Source organism: Clytia hemisphaerica, unplaced genomic scaffold (assembly GCF_902728285.1).
Source record: "Clytia hemisphaerica strain Z4C2 unplaced genomic scaffold, Clytia hemisphaerica genome assembly, whole genome shotgun sequence".
NCBI classification, from domain to species: Eukaryota; Metazoa; Cnidaria; class Hydrozoa; order Leptothecata; family Clytiidae; genus Clytia; species Clytia hemisphaerica.
In genome coordinates, this window is record NW_027103917.1 from 3,457,173 (window position 1) to 3,472,826 (window position 15,654).

The 15,654-nt window shown below is 36.4% G+C and overlaps 2 protein-coding genes and 1 non-coding gene across 3 annotated transcripts in view; 2 read left to right on the forward strand and 1 right to left on the reverse strand.

The window, feature by feature from the left end:
• LOC136809494 (prolyl 3-hydroxylase OGFOD1-like) overlaps positions 1-15,654 on the reverse strand; it is a 629,446-nt gene that overhangs the window by 488,038 nt on the left and 125,754 nt on the right. The gene's annotated exons all lie outside the window — the stretch shown is intronic.
• Positions 2,280-3,593, forward strand: LOC136809499 (perlucin-like protein). Its single transcript, XM_067066038.1, has 3 exons — positions 2,280-2,468; positions 2,738-2,903; positions 3,262-3,593. The coding sequence occupies exons 1-3, from the start codon at positions 2,411-2,413 to the stop codon at positions 3,515-3,517; spliced, it is 480 nt and encodes a 159-aa protein (XP_066922139.1). The 5' UTR covers positions 2,280-2,410; the 3' UTR covers positions 3,518-3,593.
• Trnaa-ggc (transfer RNA alanine (anticodon GGC)) lies at positions 15,260-15,332 on the forward strand. Its single transcript has one exon. It is a non-coding gene; the product is annotated as a tRNA-Ala (tRNA).

Here is a 15,654-nt window from a genome sequence, read left to right on the forward strand (position 1 = left end):
AGCGCGCAATCAACGAAGACAAAAGTAACCATGACGACCATCCAAGTTCTTGGATGAAGTTCAAAGTTGATATTCTTATTCCCGTCGTTGAAAACACAACTTAAAAAAGTCATCAATGTTTTTTAAAAATAGTCAGTGATAGAGAATCGTAACATAAAGTCTGTCTTTTATTTCGATTCAATTAAGGTGACATTTTCATAATTAATAGTTTAGTAATTACTGTTATACATTTGGGGATCATGTAAAAGATTTCTTTCGAAAGAAACTCACTTCGATTACACTTGGAGGTTTCTGGGGAATTCGTAAATAGTAAACTGCATACTGATACAGTCTGCTAGACATTAATAAGGTAATATTTGCTCTTCATCTTTGATTCTTTCTACAGTGATTAGATTGACACATGCGCGATAAAATTTCTATTATTGGTCTTCAGAGGTTAATATATTCTTTGAAAGCTTAACCTCTGATACTCAGGGTAATGGAGTAAGGTACATGGCATTGTTAACTGATTGGACGAGAAAACTTGTTCAAGTTAAGGAAACGTTCGAGTTATAGAGGTTCGAGTTATAGAGACTCCACTTTAAAAGTAGGTAATGCAATAAATCATCGTGTGGTCACCACCTCATCAAGATACGAGGCTCGTTAGCAATGTGGACATATTTCATAAAAAGACTCCTGAAAGCAGATGTTTATCTAATGACTTCCGCCCACATCTTCCAAATCGAAGCATCTATGTTATTGGTAGATTTGTTCCTGGAAGCCTGGCGATGAAAACAGTTAAATGAATCCTATATTTTTTATGAATTTTATTAACGATTGATCACTCAGAGAAAGGTCCCATTCCGAAGAGTTAATTCCCGTGATAAACAATTAGTAGTGAATCGGTAGGGGTGGTTCAGTCACTTTTTCGTCGGGGTTGTGGATGGCCAAAAGTGGACTTTTTTTATTCTTCCTTTTTGACCTTTTCGATATTTTCGATTTTTGATTATTTCGATTTTATCAGTTAGGGTCAGGGTTGGAGCTCGAAACATTGCGTCGCTTTCTTGGGGAAATTGTATACTCTTCGGAACAGGACCTTTCTTCCCCTCTGATTCAACAAAATCTGCAAAGGTAGCGGAGATCTCTGCGCTCGTAAACACCTTTTCGACCGTAGTCGCGCGGTTTGGCACGTGCAACTTCATTAAACTCGATCCAATCCTTTTTTTACAACTTTTTCTATTGTCTATAGGCGCGAAAAAAAGACTGGGACGGTTTTAGGGGGTCAATCGGACAAAAATTGGGAAGTGGGAATTGGTAGCTACAGTCGAAAAGGTATATTTTGATAGGATCAGAAATCTAGAGAACATGATTATGCTACGTGTAATGACTTGGGAATTGTCGATGATGCGTCAAAAGACAAAGGACTTAAGAATTCGCAAACTGTTTTTCAACAAATAATTTGTAATCAATACACTTCATAGCATATTACAAGATTATGAAAAGGGAAGTGTATGCATAGTATAAGGGCTTTCTTATACTATGGTGTGGGGTGTATGTAGACATGATCTAGTTGTCCTCACGCTATTAAATAAGAAAAGTTAGTCACAGTCAGATCCTGGCTATTAGAAAAGTTAAAATCTTGTATCTGTGTATGTGTAAGAGAGTATGTTTTGGCCGATGTTTTTTTGGGGGACGTCAAAGACAAAGGGCACCAGGAGGCCTCTCTGATCGCTAATTTAGGCGCAACTTTTCTGAGGAGAAATTCCAGGGGTAGAATAGACCTTTCATAAATTACGTCACAAGTAACGCTTACCTCGTTCTCAAAATAATTGCTATAGTAGTATTCATGAAAAGGACAATCTCCTCAGAATTTCAGCCAAAGTTTTCAAATTTTCTTCTGAATTTCAAGAATTTATGACCCTCTGAGGTAGTCGATTTTTCATGCTCGTAATTTTGGAATCCTGTTGTACCACTTTGAGGGAGTTTCGAGGGTGTAAAAAAGGGACCCTTATGGCTCGCACATACCCGCAGCATCCATTTTCCTTAAGTACCCCCTTCCCTCGGAGTTTACGATGATTCGTATATCGATTCCTCCTTTAACTAAAAGTAAACATGCACTTGCCGCACTTGACGAAAGACTTTTTGTGGCTAAATGCAAAACCACTGATTTCGCTTTCGCTTAGAAATCACATCAACCAAAACTTTCTACCAAAGCAATTAATTAAAGTCGTATCTGGATTTATGAAACTTTCGAAAATGGACTTCAAAGCATGGTTGACCATGCTTTAAAGTGTTAAAATTAGAATCGATGAACTTCCTTGTCGAGAATAAGGTATAAATACGGGCGTTTGTGAGCCTTCCATTATCAGTTCATCGAGTCATCAATACGAAACAAGTATTCAATCATCACAAGAAACCAACACAAATCGAAATGTTGAAGTTAGCTTTTGGATTAATGCTGATTGCAGTCTGTGGTGCAAGCACCATTCGTAAGCCACTTATTACCCTTTTTTCGAGCTTTCAGTTAGTATCTTCAACCCTGCAAACATTTACTTGTTTATTTGTCCCAAAACTTTCTTTGTTATGATTAAACACTTGAATGATGTGTGGCTTATACGACATAGAAATAATCTACTGAAGCGCAAGTAATTCCAAAAAACTTAAAGTTTCGAAGTATTCGACAGGCTTAAAAAGGGACTTTCCGGAGGTAATACAATCTCAGTGTGGTATAACAGTTTTTTCTCATTTTCATTTGCAGAACTGTTGAGAGTGCGCACAACGAAGAGTGTTTACACTTCACAATACACCATCCATCGCAAAGCATACAACTGGCTTCAAGCACGTGCTGAATGCAGACGATGTGGTGGTCATTTGGTTACCATCAATGATGCAGCTGAGCATTTCTTCCTGACTAGAGCGTTACAGTGAGTATTTATTTCCGGTTTAAAGAAATTATCAAAGATCGAGCCCCTCAAAGAATCATAAAATCTGAAAATTTTGAGCTGAAAATTGGATTATAGTCTATCAAAGGGTCACAAAAACTTCGATATTCAGTCTCTCAAAAGGTCGATTTTCGAACTTTCGCTCAAACATCACCTCGCAAACCTATTCCCCCACCGGGGGATTCGAATTACAGAAAGCATTTTAGAAGCTAAATGAAGGTCGGGTCCGCTAAAACCCTTTTTTAAAAAAGAGTTGGTTTTTTGATGAATTTATTCCAAAAGCTTTACTAGAGAGGTCATTCAAAAATGATAGTAATCGCTATACCTCTCACTCCCGCAGGAGATACAAGATTCGCTCTGCATGGACTGGTTTGAACGACAGAGCTAAAGAAGGTGATTACCGTTGGGATCGATTCAACTCAGCAGGAGGATACAAAAGATGGTGCAAGGGAGAACCAAACAATTTGGGAAATGAAGATGCTGCTGAGCTTTTTGCCCATACGTCTTCATGTTTGAATGATTTGGGAATCCATCATAAACGATTCTTCATTTGCGAAGTCAACGTTCACAAAACATTGAGCATCAAAACTGTTTAATTTTGTTTTATCGATTTTTTAGAACGTGTCATATCTTTTCCTTCATTATTTCTTGTGTTAAAAAATTCTTTTTGGGATGAAATATAAAAACTATCTTTGATATTGTTTTCTCTTTAACCATATTAGCCCCAGGGGGGATAGAATCTACCACGCTGGAGTTCTTATGTGCATATCTCAGAGAAATTTTTTTTAACCGACTCGAAACTTTCTGACGTTCAACAAAATCTTAATAAGAGTTCTTGTGCAAAATTTTAGGGCCATAGGTTGTCCGGATCAGTTTTTATGACTTTATTGTGAAACATGACATAAAACCCAGCTAAAAACGCTTAAAACTCAAAATTTTAAAGTGCTGATTACTTCTGAACTATCTATCAAATCATTTTCAAATTTTGACACGTGATAGGCATTGACAATAAAAATTCAAAAAATATGACGTCATCAAATTTTGAAAATTCTACTCATCTTCAGCATAGATTTTAAGAAAAAATCTTTATGGAAATTGCAAAACCGGCAAATATGTTAAACAACAGCCTTTTATCTTTCAGAATCTTCAAAATAGGATCTAAATATCTTTATTGGTTCGACTGGAATAAACATTTTTGCAAACCATATATTTAGGCCTTTTTCTGACAGGTGGAAATTTTGTGATGACGTCATCGGTTTTTAAATGACGTCATCAATTTTTTTTCTTCCTGGAAATTTGTCTCATGATGAAGAACATATTTATACCTTCATGGCCATAGCTCTTCTAGATAAAAAATAATCGAGGGTGGTAGATTCTACACCCCCCCCCCTGGAGATACAAAAATCAAAAAAGCTTGGGGCTAATAGGGTTAACCTATGAAGAGATTTTCGAGGATCTATAAAAGCAGGACGGGGGTTTTTGTATCATTGTAATAAGATACTGCGCCGCTTTATCTATACCGGGATTCCGAAATGTGAAATGTGAAATACTTGTATCCCAAGACTTCAAAAGTCTCAACAACTGTAAAGTTTAAAATGACGGAAAATTTTTGTGCAGGAATGATGGTTTTCACAGGCGTGTGATTTGATGATTTTTTCTTTTGATTGTGAGGTACATTTAAACGAAGGCTTATGTATGATTTAGAGACGATTTTTTCCTTTCTTTGTGACTCAATTGGAATTACTGACACCCCTGTCTCGGTGACCAGGTGAGGTTTTCTTTTACTTTTATCTCACTCACCCTGTTACGATTCCTGACACCCCTTTCTCGATGACTCAACGAGAATTTCCTTTTCCCTTTCTTAGTTACTCTGTCAGAAATTTTAATACCCCGGTTCTCAGGACTCAGTGACCCTCTAAGGAGCCCTGTCTCAGTGACCCGGTGAGAATTTCTGACGCCCTTGTCTTAATTGACTCGGTGAGAATTTCTGACACCCTTGTCTTAAGTGACTCGGTGAGAATTTCTGACACCCTTGTCTTAAGTGACTCGGTGAGAATTTCTGACACCCTTGTCTTAAGTGACTCGGTGAGAATTTCTGACACCCCTGTCTCAGTGACTGGCTTGAAAATCACTGGAATTCATGCCGACGAGGTTTGTAGTTTTACAGATAACATACCTTTTACTTATTAAGTCACTAGAATGGAACAACCTACATTAACGGAAGACATTTTGGCGAATTATTGCCTAAAGATTTCACCAAATTCGCCTAAATGTCTTTCCACCAAATTTAAATTTATAGGTCATTTGCCAAAATAAATTCTCGCCAAAATTAATTGGTCAGCCCAAGCTGAGCTTTCAAATCGGCTTTTTCCATTCGCTGCGTCCGTGTTCAAAGAAGTGTTTCCCCGATTTTTCCGATTTATTCCCGATTTGACTTTCGGTTTCTTTTCGGAAAATCGGGATACTGATCGCGTTAGCTGCGCGAATATTCTTGCATCAGCAATTACCTCCCTAATAACGTGCCACTTAAATTCTTTAATCGTTTCTTGTTTGTGAAAACATTGAAATTAGCTAAGCAATAATTAGCCAGTTTTGTTCGTGTAAATTCTAAATTGGTTGGTTGGAATGTTAGAAGGACGAAGTAGTTTCATTTCACAAGGATGAGAGTTTGTTTCTTCTTCATTTCAAAGTGTACTTCAAGTACTGATTTATCATTACTTACATTCCAAAAAAATAAGATACAGCGTTTCATTTTTCAAAACAATAAAAGATGGCAGAACAGAACAGAAGACCAACGAATCTCTTCGATTTTTGTTGTGTATGCATTTTAACTTTGGACTGTTTATGCTGGCCCATTGAAAGGTAAATCGAGGTTATCTTCAATTTTTATGCCTTTATAGTTTTAACTACCTTTGGAATGTTACATTAGTATCCTTTCTTAGTCAGTTAGTTCACACTAGGAAATCTAGCTTTCAGAAAAAAACAACATCAGTCATCTACAGGATGTATTTCAACAACAAGGATGAGAGTTACCTGAATCAAGTTCGCAAGACAATTAATTAAAACTTGAAAGTTTGAAACAAAATAAAACGTGCAGCAGCCAAAATCAACCAACCAAAATTTGTCATTCAATTCCCGAGACAGCGCTTCGATTTTTAAGGCCTTGTTCATACTCTAAAGTAAAAATATTTCCGCACATGTAAATGGGTCATTGTTTAAGGTCCGGAAAAATTTCCGGGAAACAGCCTATCCGGTGGTGCGCAGATCTAAGTGGGTTCCGCCTCCCCCGTAGATCTTTTTCTTGGGAAGTTGATCTTCAAATTAGTTTTCAAGGTTGGCTTGGCTCAAATTTTTTCATCTATGGCTCAAATTTTAGGCAATTTCTCAAAGCTTTTGAAAATGTTGATTTCATTAAAAAGCGCCGGGTTATTTGTTGATGAATCACTTTAGAAGTTTTGCGGCGCATTTTTTTACTTGAAAGTCAAGTATACGATATAGCGCTTTTGCAGCATTAATCTTTGATACGCATTTTGACGGGACGCTAGTGTGACTAACTGTTAGTGTTGACCTTTTTGTAAATTGGATTTCATCTCAAAACAAAATGTTTTTTTCTCGGCCATGCCATGTCATGTGTTTCATGACACCATAATCCCAATCGAACCAATTGAACGTAATCAAACGCGATCGAATCATTGCGATTCGATTGTAAGGCGGCAATTACAAATATCTTCGTTTCGCGTCGCCCGACCGACTCCTGAAAATTGAGTAAAATTGAGTCAGAGAGTCGGTAAATTCTTCTGACTTTTTGTTTTGATGACGTTTCCTTTGCTCAAAAATTTTATTATTGCCGATTTTTGTGAGCGATTTCTAGCGCATTCGCAGCATTTTAACTTTGTTTATCATTACACATGCCATTATGTGTCAAAGGTCACAGTGTTTAAACTTCATAATCTGAAAGCACGCAAAACATGCACGCGATTGGACCTCCTGCCGCCTCAGTTAACGCCCTTTTATCTTTTACCGCCTCAAAGACCAATTTTTAGAAAACCCGAAAATTTTTACTACCAACCAAACGACCGACTCACTTTTTAGATCCAACGAGGACGTGAAATGAAGAAATTTGTGATTGCCGCCTAAATTTCTAAGGTAATCCAAATGGCCAATTCCTGGGTATAATATTCGATTGCGTTCGAGTAAAGTTAGATCGGTACGGTTGATTGTCAATTACATTTCATTAACCTTCGATTTCGTTCGATTACGATTATGTACGATGAGTTTGATTGCGATTAAATTAAAGAATTGGATCACTCTATTAGTGCTTTTTAGCGTTGGCGGCGTTCGATTTGTTCGATTGAGACCGTCTGGTCATGGCCACATTTTCTTTCCACGGGCTTATTTTTATTCATACGGGTCGTGTGTTTATTCCATAATACTCTAACTATAATTATTTTCATCTCTTCTGTCTTCAGGTGAAGGAGCTTGATGGGTGACTTTTAACTACCGACTGGCTGATCAGCAGTGCTTTGGTGGGTGATGAAAATTCATGGTTGCTGTTTTCGTCATTGAAGATTTCTTTAATATTTGTTCGATATAGCAGGAATCATTTTGATTTGGTTTGATTGATTCCATCGCTCTTGCTGGCTCTCGAGAGATTTTTGTTTATTGGAGCTTGACCAATTACAATAAGACCAATGTATATTTGTACGATAAAGTGAAAAGTAAAGCATGAAAAGAGGTAGCACATTTTGAGAGATTGTACCCTGAGATCGGGTAACCTGTATCAGTGGAGGCTAACATGCATAGCCCTCGAACGAATGACCTGGCTGGTAGAGTAGAGCTCTGCGAGCAGAGCTGCATAGATCATTGATTTGAAATTTTGCTGCTTTGATTGGTCAGCCATTTGATGGCTATGCAAGTTTCACTCGACTGATGCAAGTGGACTATACCCGACTTCACAGTATAGGTTCTAATGGCTGGAAAGCTCAAGATCATCTTTCAAACTACGCATTATTTTCTTTTAAATTTTGAAGGGAAATATAAACTGTAATATGTTTTTTGAATTGTTGATAAATTTGTCTTTGTAAAAATTTTATAGAGAGCTAATTAATTGTTTCAAAAAGTCACAAAAAGATGGGATAAAAAATAGAGTTTTTCAATCTCAATTTATTCAGATAAACTACCAGCCAAAAGGCTAATATCTTTGCTGTTGGTCATTCAGCCATAACACGAGAAACGCGTGTGTTATTTTTTGTCACTTACACTCTTTTTTATAACAACTAGTAAATTTTTTCTAAGGTTTAGATGTTCTTTTGTCCGGAAAATTACCACGGACTAGAAAGAACGAAAAAAATTGAAGGGGCGGAATTGCTGATTGAAACTAGTTTTCACCGTTTACTCCAGCAGATTGCGGATCAAAGCCCGTTTGTCGCGTTGATTTTTATACTGAAACTCGCTCTATTATTAACACTTTTAATCTAATCTTTATTCCCGTGAATCTATTAATAAACATAAACTACTTGAAAGCTATCCTAGCTAAGCTAGCTAAGCTATGTTGGCTGACCTTCCAGCGCAGCTGGTTTATTTTCTTTCAATTTGGTCTCTATTTCCTCCTTTTTATTCCTCTTTTTTCAGCTAAAGTGTAATTGATGTGAGTTTCTTTCGAAAGAAATCTTTTGCATGATCCCCAAATGTACAGTAATTACTAAACTATGAATCATGAAAATGTCACTTTTAATTGAATCGAAATAGACAGACTTTATGTTACGATTCTCTATCACTGACTCTTTTTAAAAAGCATTGATGATATTTTTTGTTGTGTTTTCAACGACGGGAATAAAAATATCAACTTTGAACTTCATCTAAGACTTCTTGGATCTTGGATGGTCGTCATGGTTTTTTTTTTTTTTTTTTTTTTTTTTTTTTTTTTTTTTTTCTTTATTGAAACATAAACACAGGGTACATTACGAACATATAATACAAAATACTACTAAACATTAATATAGTCCCTCCCTCCGCTAGAAACTTAAGTTATATCGCCAGAGGCAAGGCTATGAAGAAAGGAAAAAGTAAAACAAGGTGTGACGTGGAGAGAGCTATGGTTGTAGTAGACTAAAATAACGCACCACTGAACCTTCCAGATTCATGGATATATTCAACGACAGAAAAAATTATAGTTTGATTTAAAATTAAAGTCAAGCTTTCATCACCGTATAATAAAAACCGACAAAAATAAGAAGGGTTCAGTGGGAGGAAAATAATACCTAAGTCTTGTAGTTTGTCGAATAGAGATTGTCTCGCAAGGGAATATATAGAGCAGTGCAGAAAAAAGTGCTGAGTATTTTCAACTGAGTTAGTTCGACAACCACAAAAAGGGTCTAAAGTATCACGAAAACCATGCCTAAATTTGTGCTCGTTCAGATGACTGAACCCTACCCGAAGTCGATTTAGAAAGACTACACCTTGATTGTCAGAAACATCAAAAACACGAGATTGTTTGGGTCTCAAAAATTTTAAAATTGCATTCTTAAAGGTCTTAACAGAAGGTAGATCTCTTATATTCGCGCCCAGGACATTCCACTGTGATATGCAGTAAGGAAAAAAAGTATTACGAAAACGCTCAGTTCGTATATTAAGAGGATAAATAGGATTTCTTGTTCTTATGTTAACTGGCTCTGTAAGCCTTGCTGGCAGATAGTTACGTAAGTAAGACGGAGCCATGGTTACTTTTGTCTTCGTTGATTGCACGCTGAATAGAATCTCGATTCGTCGGCACAGCGTCGATATATGATTTCGACCTGTGCTTTTCACGGTAGTTAGAGGCAGCCTAGAAATGCCGTGTGCCGAGAAAAAGTCTTCCTTGTAAATTCACTACCAGTCTCCTTAAAAGCCGATCGCCGAACCGTTGATAAGTGCGCAGGAATACAAGAATTAATAGAATTATAAATGTGTTTTCTAAAGGATCTTCTCCAGCGCATAATTCCGTTGTAAAATACTGTGGATAAGAACTATCCTGGCCTAAATTTCTTTTCTTTAAACTTACTACTCACCAAAATGTAGGTAAGCTTTTTCCATTATTATAAGATCGAAAAAAATTTATCATATTCTCAACTTCAGTTGGTATGCCCGCAAACTTTTGGGCAGCGTTGAGAGTCTGTTACAAAATTGGTTTTCGTATCGGACGGACCTTTTGATACTTTGAGCACCTCTACAAAACAGCTATCAAGGGATCTGATCAGAATCACAGCAGAAAGATTATCAGTGAAAAAAAACAAAAAAACAAAAGTTGATTTTGGAAGAACAATTTGGTGTGAATTTTAGAAGAACTCAAAACAAAGCTATCTGTGGTTCATTAAAGTGATGGATCATTAAAAACAGAAAACCAAATAACTGGGTTATCATCACAAAGAGAGCATTCAAGTCTGGTATAAAGTGACATTTGATATTCATCGAATTTTCATCAAAGAATTTTCTTTTTGAGATCAGAATTATATGAGAATTCTACATCAAGACTGTACTTAAGTTGTAAAAAATAATTTCTGTTTGAAATTAGTATATGAGAGAGCTACATTAAGACTGTACTTATTTTGAAGCAAATATTTTCAATTTTAAAAACCCAACCATGAGAGCTACGTCAAGACTGGACTTACGTTGAAGAAAGAATTTCGTAATTTTAAAGAAACCAATTACACGTGACAGCTCCCTCAAGACTGCACTTAAGTTGATTTAAAAATTTTTATATTTTGAAAACCCAATTATATGGGAGAGCTACATCAAGACTGTACTTAAATTGAAAGAAAAATTTTCTATTTGAAATTCCAATTGTATGGGAGAGCTACATCATGACTGTACTTATGTTGAAGTAAAAATTTCTTAACTTTGAAAACCCAATCACGAGAGCTACGTCAAGACTGGACTTAAATTAAACTAAAAATTTCTAAATTTTGAAAAGTCAATTCTTTGGGATAACTACTTCACTGTAGTTAAGTTTTAAGAGTGAGGGCGAGAGAAGCGAACCCACCGAATCATTCGGAATGGGCCCTATTCCTAGATAGATACCGGGAACCTATATCTCGTGATTGGCTTGTTCGTTTACTTTCAAACTCGGCATGTGTCACCTTGATAAAAATGTCTTGAAATAATCTTATAAGTTTGTGACAATCTTGGTGATGAGGTCATCATTTGAGGTTATAAGTTCATAAAATTTACAAGAATATTTATTCAAAACTTAGATTTTCATTTATTTTATTCATTTCATTGGCGGACTTTTCCATTGCACTCGCGCACGTTCGTGCTCAGGCTCTCTGGATCGTTTAGTCCTTTTCCTTTTCATTGGCCTTGCCTTGTTTTCATTTTGGGTCAATTCAGTTCATTTTCTGGACTTCATTTTTTGATTTTTTTCATTTGCATTTGCACGTTCGTGCCCAGGTTTCATGGTCTAGCTGTGCACTCGTTTCGCCCTCATTTTCATTTGTTCGTTTGTTCGTGCCTTTTTTTGTTTGATCATTAGACATTTTTTCATTAATTAGACATTTTTCACTAATTAGACATTTTTTCATTAATTAGCTACTTTCACTAACTAGTCTTTTCACTAATTTGTCATTTTCCTACCCTAGTTTTCATATTTATTTAGTCAAATTGTCAATTTTTCTAAATTATTTTCTTTGTATTCATTGTAGTTTGAACTACAACATATCACAAATTCAATCGTGTTACAAATTTCCCTAGCTGTCCAGGGGGCTAATTGCTAGGGGGTTGGAAATTGTACTTCTGAAAACCCAAAAATAAGGTAAATATAGGCTAAAATCAGGCTATTTTAAGGGATAATAAGGGACCTTTTTTTTGACAGCTAAGAGTAACGGACGATACGCTTTGTGTATCAGCGTAATAAGAATCGATGACGTCACGACTTTCTTTGTCATGACTTCTGTTTTTGGTGAGTTTTTTGAGTTCTTCTAAAACTCATACGATACCTTAACTATTCTTCCTACAACCAAAATTATTTTTTCTATCAGGAATTGCGTTACGTTTTTCTACACGGCTATCTATCAATAATTCGAATCTTGCATCACTGATAAGGCAATTCTACTCATTTCAATATAAGTATCAAGGTAGCCATGAGTTCTAGTCATCATTTTTGATATAATCATCTATTCAACGTGATCCTATACCACGTTAAGTGTGTTTTAATAGTATCATTATCTGAGTCATTGGCGCAGTATAAATAGAGCAGCTGGATAGAGCAGTAAAATTTACAAACTTCCAAGGTCTGGGGGAAAAAACTTCTGGGAAAAGTGGCAAAGTGACAAGATAATGTTTAAGTTAGTTTTTAGTTTGGTGTTGATCGCAATATGCAGTGCTAATACTGTTCGTAAGTGGCACCGGTTCTCATCCCAACTACCTAATTCTAGAGAATCTAACTGCACTGGGCAGGTTTTGTTACCGTGCTCTACACTCCTTTGAAAAAATCGTTTACTGTAATGTCTGTTTTATTGACATCGAACCCTTACAGTGCATTTTACCTACCGACTGTTTCTGAACCTTACAATGTAGTTTGATTTCATATATTTTTTTGATGAAGCCAATTGTAAATGAGCCTGAGATATCATATCTCGTTATTTTTTTAGAGCTTCTGAGAGTTCGCAGCGTAAAATACGTGGAAACATCACAATACACTATCCATCGGAAAGCCTACACATGGACTGACGCACAAAAGGAATGCAGAAGATGTGGTGGTTACCTAGCAACCATTAATGACTCAGCAGAACATTTTTACTTCACTAACGAACTCGCGTAAGTTAAAGATTTCGGTTAGGTGAATCCAAAATACTGTCAGGAAAACAAATATATTTCACACAAACATAAATTTATGACTTCCTAGTTTAATCTATTTTTTAAAACATTATCAAAACGTCCCATCCCAAAGGTCTTTTTAAACGGCCTTCTTTTTAGCTAATGAGACAAAGGGAGAGATGAACTGAGCAGGTACCATCTAGGACAGCAAACTATCCTAGAATAAGGAAGTCACTCCACTTATCTGACTCTACCAGCTTGTGACCGCGACGCATCAAGCTCTTATAGTAACTCGAACGACTCAGGAGGACAGTGCATCCTCGCACGGTCGAACCTTACAAGTATAGGAGCCACACCTCAAAGCCTCTCCATACTCTTGTATCAGAATTCCCTTCACATGGCATGGGTAGCCCAAGCGAAGATACATTCACGTGCTAAGTAAATCACGACACCGAATGGGAATCGAACCCCGGCCTCCTGGACGCAAGCCAAGACTACACTACTGCACCTGTTAGCTAATGAGTAAAATATATCCTTGATCAATTTAGACGACTAAAGATTTCTGCAGTATGGATTGGACTAAACGACAGAGCTGTTGAAGGAACCTATCACTGGGATCGCTTTAATTTGAAGGGATTCTACCAAAGATGGTGCAAAGGTCAACCCAATAATTGGAGGAGCAGTCAAGATTGCGTTATGCTTACTGGTGGCAATAGCAAATGCTTGAACGATAGCGCTTGTCTTTCCCGAAAATTTTTCATTTGTGAAACTAATATTTTTAAATTTCTGAGTGACGTAACTGTTTGAATTTTCTATACATTGATTCTTCATAATGGAGTACAGCGGAGTCTTCGTAATTCGAACCTCTGTAATTCGAATGTCTCCTTAACTCGAACAATTTTTAGAATCCCTTCATTCAACAGTGCCTTTTAAACCTTACTCCATACTCGAAATTCCTTTAATTTGAGCAACTCTGTATTCACTGCGGGTGTTCGAGTTATGGAGACTCCACTGTATATTTATTTTTCAATTAAAGTCTGTTCCAAAAGTATTTATATCTTAAGAAACCTTTTGAACAATTTCTTAGCATGTAAAGTTGAAAAAACGAAGAAAAAAAATAAAGATGAAAAAAATTAAAGATTTGAACATTATGCTGATTTTAAATCTGTCTTCAGATGTTTCATATCTTTTTGGATAAAACATTACAGTCCTTTAAAGTAGCCCTGAATTGACCAAAAACAGCAAAAATGACCAATAAAATTCTTCTACACATAGATGATTAAACTGTGGTACTCACGGTATCTAGCACCTGATGCCAAATCTAAAGGATATCTAGAGGCGAAAGTTTAACCCTTTTCAAGCAAGAGAAATTGAAGCCACTTATTTCCCATCCAAAACGCGCAAAAAACGCGCCTTAATAATGACGGCGGATTGTATCTAGTGGTTCCTTTGTTTTGGAGGACTTTATTTTTTGAAATCTAGCGATAGATTTTAGTTTCAATTCGGCGTTTGTGTAAAAACCACACGCGGGCGTTCTGGATGGGAAATAAGTGGTTTCATTTCCCATCCAAGAGTCTCGCCTCTAGCCCTTCGGGCTTGAAACTCAATGCTTGAAAGCCCCTTTTTGATCCTACCGTGAAACATGCTATCAATTTAATTATTTAAGCGGCCGTAAAGTCTTGTTCTAAGAAAGATAGACTCAAAACTTTTAAACCTTTTATGACCTCCTTCTTTCGGTAGAAACACCACTTTATTTGGATGTTTTAAATTGTTAAAACATGTAACAGTTCAAACTATCTGATTATCACATTAATTGTTCATTCTTAACGGGTTTTTTATATACCTTTAGTTTATCAATTAGTTCATTCGATATTGACAGTATTCAGACGATCTCGCAGACATTGGTCAAGATAGCACTATCTCAGCAACTTTGGAGACGTCTATTATCTTATTCTTTATTGCTTTAGGACCCGGTGAATGGGCCATTCCATTTTATAATAATACAGGGGAATGGACGAAGATTCCCAGGGGGTAATACGAGAAGATTTTCAAGGGGGTATAAACTTATTCTAAAATTTCTAGGGGGTAGAAAATTGATTTTAGTTCTTCCACCGTCACGTTTAAGGCATGAACAAAATGTTCTTTCCAGGGGTTTCTTCGCAAGACTAATTATCAAAAAAATTTTTTTCCTCGGTTAAAAGCAATTAAGTTAAAGAAATTTGTAGAATAAACAAATTAATCAAGTACATAGCCAAGAAATAGGAAAAGTTGTTGTTTATGAAGATTAGCCAACGAGAAACGTGCATTTTGTGGTCACTTATTTTGCCATTTTCCAGAGCAGTTTTGACACATTTTCAACAAGATCTTTATTTTACTTGAGAAGGTTCGTCCACGCCCTCCTCTCCCCTCGGATTTTTAATGGAGCAGATATGTTACAAGCCAGTTGGGAAAAAGTGAAGAAAGTAAATGCCGAAAAGATGAAAAGTTTTTCATAATTGGGGATTTTAAACTTTTTTGTTTATAAAGCTCAGTGATTTGAAAGAATATAGGAATTGATAGCGCAGTTGGGAGAGCAATCGCCCGGCAAGCGAGAGGTCGTGGGTTCAATTCCCACTTGATTCGTTACCTATGAGTAAAACTGGGAAGTACATTAGAGCAGGGTCCGTTGATTCATTACCTATAAGTAATACGCACTTGATTTCACACAATATAGGAATTGTTTTTAAAGTCATTATTCAATCCGCTTAGTTTTCCTAAGGAGGAAGCGATGAAATTTTAAGGGTCTTTTGCCCCAAGGGAGATGATATCTTAGCCAATATTGTATGCGATTCAATGGTGTTTTGTGTTTGATAAGATGGAGTTAGACATAGCTGTGCTCATATTAGAAAGTAAATAAGCAAGATGGTCGATAAAGAGTAAATTATTAAAAGTTTCTCCTCGGTTA

What these genes read in the sequence shown, in the direction of transcription:
- LOC136809499 (XM_067066038.1), top strand. Translation starts at nt 2,411, where the DNA reads ATGTTGAAGTTAGCTTTTGGATTAATGCTGATTGCAGTCTGTGGTGCA. An exon ending in CTGTGGTGCAAGCACCATTC is followed by an intron (nt 2,469 to 2,737) that starts GTAAGCCACTTA and finishes TTTCATTTGCAG; the next exon opens with AACTGTTGAGAGTGCGCACA. An exon ending in TTCCTGACTAGAGCGTTACA is followed by an intron (nt 2,904 to 3,261) that starts GTGAGTATTTAT and finishes TCACTCCCGCAG; the next exon opens with GAGATACAAGATTCGCTCTG.